This window comes from Ictidomys tridecemlineatus, chromosome 8 (genome assembly GCF_052094955.1).
Source record: "Ictidomys tridecemlineatus isolate mIctTri1 chromosome 8, mIctTri1.hap1, whole genome shotgun sequence".
NCBI lineage: Eukaryota > Metazoa > Chordata > Mammalia > Rodentia > Sciuridae > Ictidomys > Ictidomys tridecemlineatus.
The window spans coordinates 96,900,748-96,916,691 of NC_135484.1; the positions used below are offsets into that span (position 1 = coordinate 96,900,748).

General features: G+C 33.3%; 1 protein-coding gene across 2 annotated transcripts in view; it reads left to right on the forward strand.

The window, feature by feature from the left end:
- Bmp5 (bone morphogenetic protein 5) overlaps positions 1 to 15,944 on the forward strand; it is a 112,535-nt gene that overhangs the window by 50,667 nt on the left and 45,924 nt on the right. For both annotated transcript variants that reach the window (XM_040282834.2, XM_078019856.1), the window contains exon 2: positions 4,623 to 4,815. In XM_040282834.2, coding sequence (XP_040138768.2) covers positions 4,623 to 4,815 — 193 coding nt within the window. The remainder of the gene's footprint in view (positions 1 to 4,622; positions 4,816 to 15,944) is intronic.

Genomic DNA, 15,944 nt, shown 5'->3' on the forward strand with positions numbered 1-15,944 from the left:
TCCCCTTGGGTAAGTCTGGATCTGAGTGAGTTAGCCCTCCTGCTTTTGTTGGTTGGTTGTTTTTGATTTATTTGTTTTTAATCAGTTAGTAAAAAGACTTTTCTAGCACCAAGCAGGACTCAGGCTTTTATGGAGCCTCAAAATAGATAACATTTACTTGCTAAGATAAAGTTGGAAGGCAGTGTGTTGAAGAAGAATGAACAGAGTCCATAAAAAGTGATATTCCCTATTGTAGAAATATCTTAGGGGCCAGCATTCTTTGGAGAGAGGAGAACAAAAGCACTTAAAAAATATTTACTTTCCCAAAAAACAGTCAGATTAATAAAACACTCAACAAAACTACAGCCAGAAAAAGACTTAGAATTATATTGATGAGGGGAATTGAAAATCTTGATGCTGGGATGAAATCTTTAACCTTCCAATTATAAATTTTGGGCTCTTAGGCAAGTCATAAATCTGATGAACATAATAGGGCTGTGAGAGTTAAATGAGATGTGTGTCATACAAACAATACTTAAAGAAGTTACTATGCCTCCAGCCAGTGGGGAAATTCAGCAAGATCATACTGGAAAGAGAGGACTGGTGTTTGGACCATTTATTCATTCATTTAACTTACAACTGTCTGCCTCCTTCTCTGGATCAGGTATTGTGTTTGTTAGATGCTAATTACACATTAGTGAACCCCTTGTTCTCTAGCCTCCTTTTTACTTCCTTGTGTACTTCTAAATGACATTGTTTAAATATACTAACAGTGAAATTGTCTTTAAGTGCAGAAGAGTAGGCTGTCACTACTTAGGTGGTATGGGCATTAACAAGGATTTATAATGAGCTTTAGGAGACAGACATCTGTTATTGCCTAGCTGTCATCACCCAATTTCTTATTTTTAAGTCAAGGATATTAATATTTGCCACCTCCCTAGCATTACTATTTGAGGTAACTGAGATTACCCTGTTGAATATTTGTGGGCATCATTAGGAGTGCAAGGCTATATAAATACAAGTCTTATTCCATTACTCACTCCAACATGTCCCATGGAATTTATTGTTGCAATTATGATTCAAAGCAATATGATCTAGGAATCTGAATCACTAGACAAATCTGCAATGCCACTTTATTCTGTGTGGTATATTTAATACAACATTTTATTAAACTCTTTGAAAATTTGTCCCCTTAAGGGTTTAGGTTAAATAGCCTGGATTAGAAAACTGAAATTTTATAATAACAGCTGAAATTCTAGCTTTCCACTTTATTACACTCACATCTCACATGGGATCCAGAACAGTAGATGACTTTACATAACATGAATTCAATACTCATCTGCATTATGCAGGTGCACACTTTAGATGGGATCCTAAGAAATTAATGTCCCAGCTCTTATTTCTAGGACTGTTAGTTTTTTGGTTTAAATTTCAAATATAGAATTTATCATTAATGAGAAAATTGAATAATTGTTGTTATCACTTAGAATTTTGAATACTGTCTTTCTCAATGCAGAAAATACACTAATGCTTGGTTGGTGCATATATCATGGTATATGAAACTCCGTAAGTGGGCTCAGGGACAGAGCAACTAGGCAAACACATGAACATTTCTACAAGAAAGTGATAAAGATTTAAATAAACTAGGATAGACAGAAACTGTAAATCACTTTGTATATCTTAACTTCCAGCTCATCTTTCAAATGAGATTAGAGCCAAATTTGATATTTTAGAATTTTTTTGAATATTAGACTTGGAAAGTCATGGCTTTAAATCTGTATTTTAAAAAAAATGGGACAAAGTAACATACAAATAGAAACAGCACATCCTGGCATTTAAGAGTCATAGGCCAAATTCTCAGGTTCAAACCTGTCTGTGAGGCATTTATTCCCTAATATTCCTTAGTTTTTGTTTTATTTTCAAAATGAGCATAATAATTGGACCTATCTTGAAGGATTTTATGTAGTACAATATTAATAGTAATAAAATGATAAAATGCTTTGAATAATAACTGGAACATAACTGCTACTTAACTACTGTGACATAATGTCATCTGCTTAACTTTAGGATCCCAAAATAAGAAGGGAGTGAGTTAAATTTAGTTCTCTGAAGACAAAATTTGTGGCTAGTTTTAATATTCATACATGCACATTGAGGTATTAGCTATCCAATTAGTAGGTATTTTTTACACTTAAAATTTCTCTTTCCTGTGTCGTAGGCAGGAAAATGGAGAAAAGGAAGATGAAGTGCTCATAGAAGTCTGCACTATTGCTAGCAGAAATTTAGAAAAAAAATGTAAATTATGGAAACAAAAAAATTATAATAACCTAAAACAAACAAACGAAAAATTAAAGAGAGAAAGAAAGGGAGAGGGAATTTCATCAAAACAGAGGAGAGATCAGTAGAGTAGATGAAGGGGATTGAAGAGGAAGGAAAAAATGGACAATAGGAAAAGGGAAAAACGGGGGAATGAATCTGACAGAACTTTCAGATATGCATGCAAGAATGTGGCAAGGTGGGTCCCAGCATCATGTATACACACAGGACGCTAATTTAAAAAAGAAAGGAAGGAAGTAAACCATAAATGGATTGAAGAGGGCTCTGTGGAGCCAAGGGAGGAAAGCAGGTTGGAGGGAGTGCTGGGAACTGAATCAGTCAGAGCATGTTGTGTTTAATGCTTTTGTGATAATGTCAGAGTATGTCCTGGTGGTGTATGTAACTAAAATGAATAGATTTTTAAAATGGAATTTTCATCCTTATTTAGGAAAAAATTGATTAATGATCCCTCTGGAAATGGACCTCTCTAGGAATAAGATAATGAGATTATTTTCAGCACCCCTGCTGAGCATTGTAGGACAGACATGCCTCCAGATGTGACTGACTTCTGTGTGTAGCTTAGGTATCTGAGGTGCAGGTGGAGATGAGCTTCTGTTGTCCTGATCACGTCCTACTTTTCTAGAGATAATAAACCAGAGGCTTTGTAGAGAATAAAGGCAAGGACTTTGTGAGCTTCCTTCAGTCACTGAGCAATCCCTGGAACACAGTTTCCTGGATGTTCCCAGATTGTCACAATCTTCTCTATCCCTTAGCTAATTCTTCCTCTTAAACTCCCAAGTCTCATGTATTTATGACCATGTTGATATAATTTCAGTTGATCTTCTAAAGATATCTTTATCTTAATCAAATTTTTTGAAGCTTTGAATCCATTAGTACCACTTGTAACACAATTTTAGCTATAAAATACATCTTTGGAAAAAAATTTTCATTGCTATAGGCTATAATTATACAATACCTTGAATGGACTTTTTGTAACACTGCCCTATAGTATCTGAGATATCTGAGATTTTTAGAAATCTACCAATACTGTGAAGCTTAGCTCCATCAAATGGTAGTCTGTTTCATGAATGAATCCTTTGTATGGGTAGCTCATTAAGAAAGTTTCTGGTGTGCACTAAATGTATACTATATCAGGCAATACACTCTCTAACCAAATGACTCAATAAACCTAAGACTTCTTGTCCTAAATCCTTTATTATTTCTTTAAATTCTCAAGAAAAAATATTTATTTGACATTATTTGGTAGGAAGGTTGCTAAATTCTAGTTTCCCCTCTCAATTCTGAGGAAGAAGAGACAGAAGTCTTTGGAAGACTTTATGCTGCACCAGGATAAATAATTTATAAAATTTGTCAGAAGAAGAAAGAGGAGGAGGAGGAGGAAGGGGCATGGGGAGGATGTAGGAGAGGGAGGAGGAAAGAAGGAGAAGGGAGGAAGGAGAAAGAAGGTGAAGAAGATTCCATTTGATGAAAGAGAGAAACTTCTGGGGGAAACATTCTAGAAATAATCTTTCTCTTGGCTATGAAGTTATAGTGGGGCAGGAATAAACAGCTGGGCTTGTGAATAGAGGATGGCTCTAGATAACAAAGATGTCCTGCAAGAAAGGACTTTCAATGGTTTCACCATAAGAAATGATAAATATCTGAGGAAATATGTTTAACTTGGTATAAACCAATTACACAATGTATACATGTATAAAACATCACATGGTACCTCATTAATATCTATAGTTTTTTTGTATCAGTTGAAAATAAATTAAATTTAAATGAAAATATAGTATTTCTGTAAAGAATAATTTGTTGTATTTACTTGATTTTTAAAATGCCACTAATACAGTTCTTTGTGCCTCCAGTTCCTTAGCTCTCCTTCCCATTTTCCCCACTGTGCTAAATTCAACACTGACTTACCTGGAATTCTGGAGGTTTCTATGACATCCTCCTAATTCCTGAATGAAACCTTCTGTGTTCTGGTACTTGAAACATACTGGTAATCACTTTACCACCTTCGTTTTCAAAAACGTTTTGGATAGCCTTTCCTTTAGGATCCTGGAATTTGTATAAAACCACAGAGGTTACACTGCTTTTGAACTAAAGGTTGTTGGTTTGTGGAATTTCCTTTAACTGGAAACACATAGGAGTCTGTGGTTTTAGTGTTTTCTCAGTTTTATACTATCCTGCTTGTTTGTTTTCATTTTCAAAGGTAGAGAATTTCCATATTTTATAAAGGGCTAACTTTTTCTCTTTTTTCTTTCTTTCTTTCTTCTTCTTCTTCTTCTTCTTTTTTTTTTTTTTTTTTTTTTTTGGTTCAGTTGAAAGAGACAAGGATTTTTCTCACCAACGAAGGCATTACAAAGAATTTCGGTTCGATCTTACTCAAATTCCTCATGGAGAAGCAGTGACAGCAGCTGAATTCAGAATATACAAGGATAAGAGCAACATACGATTTGAAAATGAAACAATTAAGATCAGTATATATCAGATCATCAAGGAATACACAAATAGGTAATAACTTTATATCTAAATTGTTTTTTCTGCAAACAAATGTTAAATCCTCGTTAAAAGTTGTTGATAACCTACGTGATCTGTCAAACCTTGTTTTCTTTGGAGGTAATGACACTTAGAACTAGGTATAGAAATATTGAAAAGTAAGAGTAATTGATCTAAAACTTTCCTTTCTACTCTTGACACCAATCCATGTACTAAATGGATTCCTCCTGGGCTTTCCAGATCTTTTCATGCTGTAAATTTGCCCTTCACCTAGGAAACTGCCATTTTATTCTGCACATATGAAATTTTTAAATAGGATGATTTAAATCATTTGGTGTTCTGTAAGTCAGGGGAGAGCTGCTTTACTTTTCTCCAATACAAATGTAAATCATATGTGCCTTCTCATGTGTATTTTGAGGTAAAATGATTCTTTAGCAACAGGTCCTAACAGTTAACCTTTATGTATTCTGTCTAAAAATGCTTAATTAAGAATTGTACTAAACGAAGTACATGAAAACCTCACTGACAATTACTACAAATGAACCCTCAAACATAAGAGCTGAAAAGGAATGTTAGAGTTCTTCTCTGACCTTTAACCTGATATAGAAATCTATTGAATAGCACCTTTTACAAATAATGTTATTTTTGTTGCATATGTATGTTACCTATACAAATGTGTGTGTTGCATACACACCAATTGAAACTCCAACTGAAATCCTATATCTGTCTTCTAGTAGTGTCTATGCATCAGATCTAGATCTTTCTTTCAGTGAAATACTGTGTCTTTCTTTGATGAGACGAATATGTTCAAATAGTTTTCCTGTCCCCTCTAAAGCACACTTCTGTCCTTGCTGACTATGTCTAATTCCTGATGTTTAGATTTTTTTTCTTGGTCTTCCAGTGTGCCAGTTTCCCAGCAAGTCTTCCATTGGAATACTAGTTCCCCATAATATTCAAAGAAGATAAAAAGCTTCTAAGGTCACAATACATTTGAAAAGCCTACTTGTAAACCATTTTTTAGAAGATTCATAATGCAAATCAGAACATTAAGATCTTAGAAAGGCTTTGTGGTAATGATAAATATCTATTAATTTTATTTGACTGCAAACTTTGGCTTGTAGTGTTCTCCTGGTGTGTGGTGCTGGGTATTGAACCCAGGGGCACTCTACCACTGAGACACATCCCCAGCCCTTTTTATTTTTCATTTTGAGACAGGGTCTTGCTGTGTTGCCAAGATTGGCCTCAAAATTGCCATCCTCCTGACATAGCCTCCTGAATCATTAGGAATACAGGCATGTGCCACCACACCTGACTGGTGTATAGTACTTATTAATATCCTGTGGAACACTGGCTAAGCAGAACATATTTTAATATTTACTAATTTATATACATCATATCATTATTTTTACAGCAGTAATTTTAAGGCATATAGGCCAGTATTCCTATCTCAACTTTATCACTAACTAGCTATTTGTCTGTAGATAAGTAATGTTCTTTTCTTTTTTTTTTTTTTTTTTAAAATCTCAGTTCAGTGGTTGTATTTATAAAATGAGGATACTAATACTGTTTTCTAGTAGGTAGAGCCTGGCTTACATAGTGAATACTGTAATACATTCTTTATATTAAATAATTATAGTGTTTTTTGAAATAAAGTGAAATGAATTGAAAGCAATATTCAAAATTTTACTTAATAATAATATTTCCATAATTAACAAATTATTTTATTTCTAATTCTATTTCTTGGATTCTACATCTGGACTGTACACTCCTTAAAGAATGGTTAATGATGTTAGGTATGATGGTGGATACCTGTAATCCCAGCTACTCAGGAAGCTGGGCCAGGAGGGTTGCAACTTTTAGCAAGATTTAAAAAAAATTCAAAAGCAGTGGGGATATAGTAGTAGAGCACCCCTGGGTTCAACCCCAAGTACCAAAAACAAAAAGAAGAAGAAGATAACATCTTAAGTTACTTTTACTTATCTCTAGCACTACTAATTTCCTTGGTTTGAATTAATATTATGAAATAATTATAACTCATTGTTGAGATAATTCTTTTATCAACATATTCTAAAATGTTTGAATTATGTTTATTTTTAGTCAGTCACATATTTTTGTACATTTAAATTATAGATAGTTATTTATTATTGAAAGTACTTTTCACAGGAGCCATTGGTATACCACATTTCTATCCTCTGGAATATATATTTTGATTGAATCTAAATACAGAATTTTTCATTGACCACAATTAGAAGATCTAACATTTATTTATGTCCTGTTGTGGTGTGGGACGTGCTGTGGACCTTTAAGGGGTAGGACTTTAAGTGAGGTCCTTAGATCCTTGGAGCATATCCTTAAAAGGGATTGTATAATCTTGTTGCCTTGTTTTTCAACACTTGCTTCCTGGCTGATGAAGTAAGTCAGCTCTGCCACAAACTCCTACTATGATATGGTACCTTATCAGAGGTCCAAAGCTATGGTGCCAATCAGTCATGGACTAGAGGTTCCAAAATTGTGAGCTGAGACAAATGTTTTAAGTTAATTATCTCAGGTATTTTATTATAGTAACAAAATTAACTAATACAGGTCCGTGTAAGCACAGGTCTGTGTTCTATGTGTTCAGGATATTGTTTTGAATATCATCTTCTTAAAGCTCTCTTTGAACTTTATTTCACTTATTTTGTAAGAATATGATTCATATAATTTAATACAGGATAAAATGATAAAAACAAATAAATAATAGAAGAGTCTAGTGCTAATAAGTTTTGGATTTATTTCTGAATGAGCTAGAGAAGATTTTATTAGTAATACATTTTGAATATTTATGGTTATTGATGTCTAGTTTATTGAATGTGCTAGTTTGGGAAATTGTAATACTCTTAAAAATGGGACATTTTCTATCTTGAACCTCATTATTTTCTAATTACACTTGATTTTTAAATTATTACTCTCAAAGTTTCTGTAATTACATCTGTAGTTTCTTTTAGTATTATATAATTTGTCTAAATCTTACTTATTTTGACATTTGTTTAAATTGCTCTTGGATACAGTATTTTAATAATTTTTTTCCTGTGTCTTTTGAGTTGATTCATAAAATCTAAAGTACATGTATGTATTTGCTTGGAATTCTCTAGCATTGCATTCTGGCCTGGCAAAGGTTCCTAACCAATTTCCTGAATAGTATTTTTAAAAATTCACTTCAAACAATTCAATATTAATTCAATTATAGAAAATTTAATATTTTCAATATCTAATATTAAATATTGTTGCTTTTCATATTCTAGAGTTATATTGTATCTATTGTCCCTCATGGTATTTGCTTTTGCCAGTCTATTTGAAATTTTCTTTTACCAGTTATCTTTTTCAAACTCTAAAGCTTTCAGACACATTCATGTATATCCTATATTTGAATTTTATATATTGTTGATTAGGTTAGAGACTCTCTGGCAAAACACCTCCATTGTCTTTGAAATAGGCATTTGCCTATTACCAGGAGTTCTTTATTCTTCATAGTAAGAAAATGTAATCCCATGCCTGTATATACAGGATTCACTTTTTGTACTCCCCTTTTTCTTCTATAGAAAAATGTTCAAGGGATAGAATATTTCAGGGTTCTTTTTTTTTTTTTTGCAAATTTTCAAGATCACAATTTATATGTAAAACCCAAACCTAGAAAATGACTAGAAGAAAACATAGGGTTAATGCTTTAGGATGTTGGTCTAGGCAAAAAGTTTTTTAATATAACTTCAAAGCCCAGGAAATAAAAGCAAAAATCAACACATGAGATTACATCAAACTAAAAAGTTTCTGTAGCACAATGGAAATAATCAACAAAGTAAAGAGGCATAGTATAGAATGGTTAGAAGGTATTCTCCAATTATACCTTTGACAAGGAGTTAATGGAAAGAACATACGAGAAACAAATAAGTCAAAAACAACAAGAAAAAAACCAATCTGATTGAAAAATTAGAAAGTGCAAAAGTTCTGAATATATCCTCTCAGAAGAAGACATCCAAATGGCCAAGATATCTATGGAAAAAAAGAGCAAAAATGCTTAATATCATGGAGACAACAATCAAAACTACAACCAGATGTCACCTTACTCAGAATTAGTTAGAATGGCTTTTATCAAATAGTCACAGATAACAAATGCTGGTGGGGATGTGGAGAAAGGAGAACTCTTATACATGGTTCATGGGAATTAAATTATAGCCTCTTTGGAAAACTGGGGAGGTTCCTCAAAAAATTAAATCTAGACCTATTATTTGGTCTAGCATTCCCTGTGTTGGGTATATGTACTAAGGCTATAAAATCATTATGTTGAAAAGACATCTGCACTCATCATATATTTATTGCAACACTAATTACAAGAGTCAAGAAATGGAACCAACCTAAGTGAAAGTATGGCAAATAAAATGTACACCCACTTACTGGGATACTTATCCAGCAATTTAAAGAAAGAATAAAATCCTATCATTTGCAACAGACCTGGAGAACATGATAATAATAGAAATGAGCCAGGCTCAGAAAGATAAATGTCATGTGATTTCACTTATATGACAAATTTTTAAAAGCTGAGCTCATAGGTGCCAAGAGTAGAATAGTGGTTTCTAGAGACAGGGGAGGGTAGGAGTGAGAGGATATGGGGAGAGACTGGTTAATGAATGCAAAAATACAGCTATCGAAGATGCATAATTTCTGGTATAGTATTATATAGAAGAATGATTATAATTAATGATATTGTGTTGTGTAAATCAAAATAGCTTGAAGAGAGAAGTTTGAATGTTGCTACTGTAAAGAAATGCTAAACATTTAAGATAGAAAACTAAATATCCTGAGTTGATCATTATACAATGTGTCCATATACTTAAATATCACACTATAATATATAAATATACAATTATTATCTATCATTTTAAAAAATCAAAAATAAAAATTTAAGTATGAAAATAATCTAAAATAATATAGCAATATGAGCAAGGATTTGGGGATTCATATATGGGAGAATGCTGTACCTCTTGGAGTCTCAGTTTACAAATCTGAAAATAATAAAAACAAAAGGGTAAGTATTACAGTACAAGAAAAAGTATTTCAGATGTTTGGAAAGGACAAATGTTTAACCCAATGCAAAGACTATAGTTGATACGTAATAAATAAACAGCCAATATATATTCAGGTGACATAATTGGGGCATCTATTTTGGTTTGGAGAATTGAAAGTTAAAGGAAGGGATAAGTCGGTTGTTACTATAATAGCAATAGACACTGTTTGCTAACACCTATGTTTATGCAAAATAAGGGAAGTTTTTTTATCCTGGGTGCCTTTATTCAATAAATATTTTTATTACTTGATCTTTGGTGCATTCAAAGAAAATCAACACCTCCCATTTAATAGCAATTCTGTTAAAGCTCTCCGTTAACAGGGAAGCTGAAAACTGAAGTGTTATATAAATGATCAAATTTTTCTTTAAAACACGCCCCCCCCTTTTTTTTTTTTGGCACCAGGGATTGAATTTAGGGCACTTTACATTTAGCCACATCCCCATCCCCAGACTTTTTTCATATTTTATTTAGAGATAAGATCTCACTGAGTTGCTTAGGGCCTCACTTAGTTGCTGATCTGTCTTTGAACTTGCAATCCTCCCGTCACAGCTCCTGAGCTGTGGGGATTACAGGCATGTGCCACTGTGCCTGTCCTTTAAAACACATTTGAAGTGATATGATGGTGGGCTGGGCTGAGGTAGGGATTTCTTCATAACTTGATCTAACAGAAATATCAGACACATATACAAGTGTAGATAAAGACTCATGTAAACTGTCACTGTATTATTATTTATAATCATAAATTTAAAACATTTCAAAGTTAAATGAAAAGAGAAAATCAGAACTAATGTTTTACTCTATTTCTTGGAAAGAATAGCAAAAAATAATTTTGTTGTTAAAAAAATATTTAATAACACTGGAAAGTGCTCAGGCTATAACATCAGTTGTCCAAAAGGAGTAAACATAATTATGTACAGTACTATGCTAATTTAAAATAAAGTTTTGTTTAAACAAATTGGAAATAAGAATCAAATATTCATTGCAAGCTTGTGAAGAATTTAAAATTTTAATTCTTTAACCTTTTCTGTATTTTCTAAAGTTTTATGATGAAGATTATTTTGATAACTTAAAATGAGCATAATTATAGTTGAGTGAGAGAGAGTGAAAAGATAATGAACAATTTTATGCTACTTTTATGTTTTTACAAAACATACAAAAAGCAGAATTCTCAGTTTCTCCCTGGTAGACAGCAGCAAACACCAAGCACTAGAATTTAAAAATAAGTTGCTCTTATTTTTTTCTTAAGTTATGGAAGACATTTTACCCCCAGAAAAAAAATGAAGATAAAGAACTAATTTTTTCTTTCATTTATTTGATAATAAAAATTTCCTGCTAATTTGAAAATTTGACTTTAAATCTCTGAAAGGAAGTATAGGTTCAAAATACTTACAAATCATATGATCACAGTTAAAATAGAAAGTCTTTAAATATGAAAAAGTGATTCTAAGATCCAGTTAAAAAGTTTATTGATGGTAAAGGAAACACACACACACACACACACACACACACATTTACTTTTGTTATTTTTAAAGCAAAAGTCACATCTCAAAAATTCTATCATCAGCCAAGTGTGGTGTTGTGTGCCTGTAATCCCAGTGGCTTGGGAGACTGAGGCAGGAGGATCTTGAGTTCAAAGCCAGCCTTGGCAATAGAGCGAGGCACTTACCAATTCAATGAGACCTGTTTTTAAGTAAAATATAACAAAAGGGCTAGGGATGTGGCTCAGTGGTTAGGCACCATTTTGAATAAAACTCAAAAACATTTGAAAGGTCAGTGCAGTTTGTGCTCTGTGCATTTAACACATATATAGTTCTGCATATGTAATTCTTACTTTCCCTAAGGAATTTCCTAGATGTGTCTGGGTAGGGATCCTTGCAGTAATCTAGACTGATGTTTTATGAATGTTTCATATTCAAAACATCATTCAGTGTATTAGCCATATAGTCCATGAATACTTTTGACAATGCTATGTAATCAAATTTAAAAACTGGCACAGATTCATTATGTCATGTCTTGCCCCACTTACTTGCTTTAGTAAGCCTCACAACTCATAAAATTATATGTAGTATTCCTACCATCTATCACCCCCCCCCAATTTATGCCTACATGTATTTAAATGTGTGTAAGAGTATTCTGATATTTATCCAAATCTCTATTTTTCTTGGTAAAAAGTTAACACACTTTGTATCATTTCACTTATTTAATCTTTCGTATAAGGCTGACAGCCCCAAATTATTTATAGAAGGCATTGCTCTTCAGTCACACCTCATATATGTGGCATTATTGGGAAATGAGGTTTCCACATGATTGAATTTTCCAGATAATTCTGCTGAGTTTGGCATGCTTTTGTTAAGTGTCTACCATGTGGCAAGCATAGAGGACATAAGGCGGGGTAAATAAGACCTCAAAAGCTTATAGCCTGAGGGCTAGGGGCTGTGGTGGGCCTGCCTCACACAGACTTTAATAACTATAATACAGGGTGCTAAGCACTATGATGTAAGTATGCACTAAGTGTTGTGGAAATACAAATGAAGGAAAAATTAATTCTTTATGTGGGAGGGTGGGGACCTTAGGGGAAGCCTCTGAGTGGTTTTACCTTTCAGTTGAGACTTTTGAGATTGGCTATAGGCAAACAGAGAGAGAAAGAGACAGAGAAGAGAGATGTCATAGAGGAAATGTCCATAAATATTAAAATGCTTTAATGTATAATTAATTAAATAATATTATACAAATAAAATGATCCATGCCAGTATTACCACTAATAAGAATGGTAGGTAGCACTTAATACATTTAAGAGATATTCACTATGTGTCTGGCTCTATATTTAGTGCTTTACTTGAATCAGATTTTTCTCAAAAAAATATATATATACATCAATATAAAAATCAAAGAAAATGTGCTATATATAAGTCAACATTTTCCTAATGCTTTGCTCTGAATATACATTTCTGTACTCCATTGCAAAAATATTTAAGCTAGCCTGTTCGATGTCATTAGCCACCTTTACTACTTGGATATATTTAGTTAAGCTGTCATCATTCCAGTTCACAGTCAGCTTCATTTTTACATCATCTCCTTCCTCCTGATTCTTTAAGATTTGGGATTCTTCTGTGGGCATTCTTTGGAATATACACTGACATTTTCTTTTCTTTTTTTTAATACCTTTATTGTATTTATTTATGTTTATGTGGTGCTGAGGATCAAACCTAGGGCCTCACACGTGCTAGGCGAGTGCTCTACTGCTGAGCCACAACCCCAGCCCTACACTGACATTATCTTTTTTTTTTTTTAACTGACATTTTCTACTCAGGGATATTTCCTGGGCTCTTGAGAGCAGTATACCACAGCAGAGAACTCAGATGTTAAATGATGTTGTCTCTAAATCATATAAGAACAGTATGCAAACATAGCTTGCATGCCTCTTTGTGCAGAAATCATCTTCTATCTCAGTGTTTCTCAACTGGGGCATCTTGGTCCCCAAGGAAACATTTAGCTATGTCTGGAGGTATTTTTGATTGTTACAATTAGTGAGGTTGGGGTTGGAGCTATATGCATGCTGCTGGCATATGTGTGAGTATACTGAGATAAGTTATGTGGGTAAGGACGTTACTAAAACCTTCTGCAAGGGACAGGGTACTGTTCTCCACAACACATATCACTAAGGTTGAGAAATTTCTCCTCTATTAGAATATTTAAGTCTTAAACCTAAATAAAATGTATCTTTTAATTATTCTTTGACATTTGTCATTTTGGGTAATAAGATGAATAATATAAAAGAGCTCTTAGGAACTCGTTCTAGGTACATTGCTCACTCATTGGGTACATGTGGCTGGCTTACTGGTTGTAGTTTATCTTTTTTACTTGTTAAATAAAGGACCTATTATTTGTATACCTGGTAGCAACATTTATATTTTTCTCTGCAGGGGAAAAATATGGGATGATGTAATTCAGGAAACCAGCTAAATATTAAAAATATCTTGATTGAATTTTCTTAGTCTGAATTCAACTTCCTTTTCATTTCTGCTATAATATTCTTTCAATCCCAGGTAACATTATTATTTTACCTATTTTAATCTAGATCTTTTAAATATACAATGAAATTAGATATTCTGAAAAACTGATATTTGGTGAGATTCACAGAATTTTAAAAGTTGCCATTCAAAAATATTAATCATTGAGTAAATACAAATTCTAGTACTTTTAAGCCAAAACTGCTTGTGAAATAAACTTTTAACATAAACTCTGGAGAATATAATTTATTAATTCATAGTCTCTTGCTAACATTCTCAGTACAAGAACTGTAGATTGGGTTCCTAAATGTTATAATGGCATTTACATCAAATGCCTAGAAAAAGATGGATGTTTTCTCCTTTGGTGGCCATCATTTCACTTTTACTAGAACTCCATAAGCTATTCAAAGAAAACAGGAAATGGAAGGAGGTGAAATAGTTACAAAAATAGAAACGCTGGGAAAAGTGATGTCATTGTGGACTGTAAGCTTTGTGCTTTGTGGAAATGAAATAGTATAGCATATTTTCCTCTAAAATTTATCTGTGTAGCCTCCAGCAATTTCCCAAAGCTTTTCTTGGCTTGGTTTAATGCTTCATGATTAGATAGGGGAGTAGTTATACTCTTGGTTAGCTATGCCTTTTCTTTCTCTTTATTCATACACACACACACACACACACACACACACACACACACACCTAATGAGAGAACTAATTAAATGATTATTTTAGATTTTGACTTTTTGTCCATGCACTTTTCTTATGTGAAAATGGTGAGAGATGTTCTATTTTCTGAATATGAATTTAAATGCATCCTATAAACATCTCATACATCTGCTAATGAAAAATCTCTCAACTTGATTCTGTTTGCACTTACTTCCTCAAATTTTGCACTATTTCTCCTTTCCATATTTTTAACCAAGTTCACTGTGTATCTCTAATTCTCTCTCTCCTCTGATATAAGGATACTAGTTATATTGATTTAGGGCATTATCTTTTGAGTTCAAATGCAAAACTTTTTATAAATAAATAATATTTTAACAAGAAGGAGAGAGTAAAATAACATGCACTGAATGGATCCTTTATTGGACTCCCATTTATCTTTCACTATAATCATTTTTATCAAGTGTACTATATCACAGACTCATGACAAATAAATATTCTTGCTCTATTTTAAATATGATTAACAAACATCTTAACTTGATTACCTTTACAAAGATACCGTTTCCAAGTAAGATCACATTCACAGGTGCCAGAGTTAGGACTTCAAAATACTTTTTTGAAAGACACAATTCAACTTATAATAGAGAGTAAGTCAGTTAGTATTTGGTAAGAGGAATGGAACCATTTTGAGTGACAGGAAATAAGGGATTTGTTGTAGGGATTTTACTTTCTGCCATCATGGGACCTGGATAAACAATTCATGTTAGGTTGTGGCTTTGACATCTGGTTGTGGGACTAATGTTGGTAATATAAATAAGGAAAAGGGAAGGAAAATTGATAAAAGAGAACAAGAACTAGAACTTGCCAGGATAAACTGGAAATCCCTGGACAAATTGAAAGCCTTGTCTGACTCATGCCTCTCAAGCCTTCAGCTTCCATGATGTGAGTAACCTGCAGGGGAAGCTGATGTGCTTCATCATGAGTTGCACATAACTTTTGCCCAGCATGTACAGAAGCTGATGGAGGTGATCTTGCAAGGGGAATTACAGGCTAGGTTTTCAGAAAGCGGGTTGAGTCAATACTCAGTGGGAGCTGGAAGAGCTACAACCTGTTCCCCAGCAACAAGGTAAGCCAGCAGAGCAGTGACAATGCATGTGAGCAGCAGGTAAGTCTGGCACTTTACTCATTGTCTAGTTATAAACTCAGGTGCTTCTTTCCTTCCACTATCCAACTCATGTGCAGATTTTTCTCATAGCTAACTTTTAACAAAGAACCAAAGAGGAAAAGGAATTTGGGGTTACATACTTCCAGTTTAGTTAATAGGGCAATATACAAAGGTACAGCAGCCCGATCAATACCTTTTATAACCATTCAT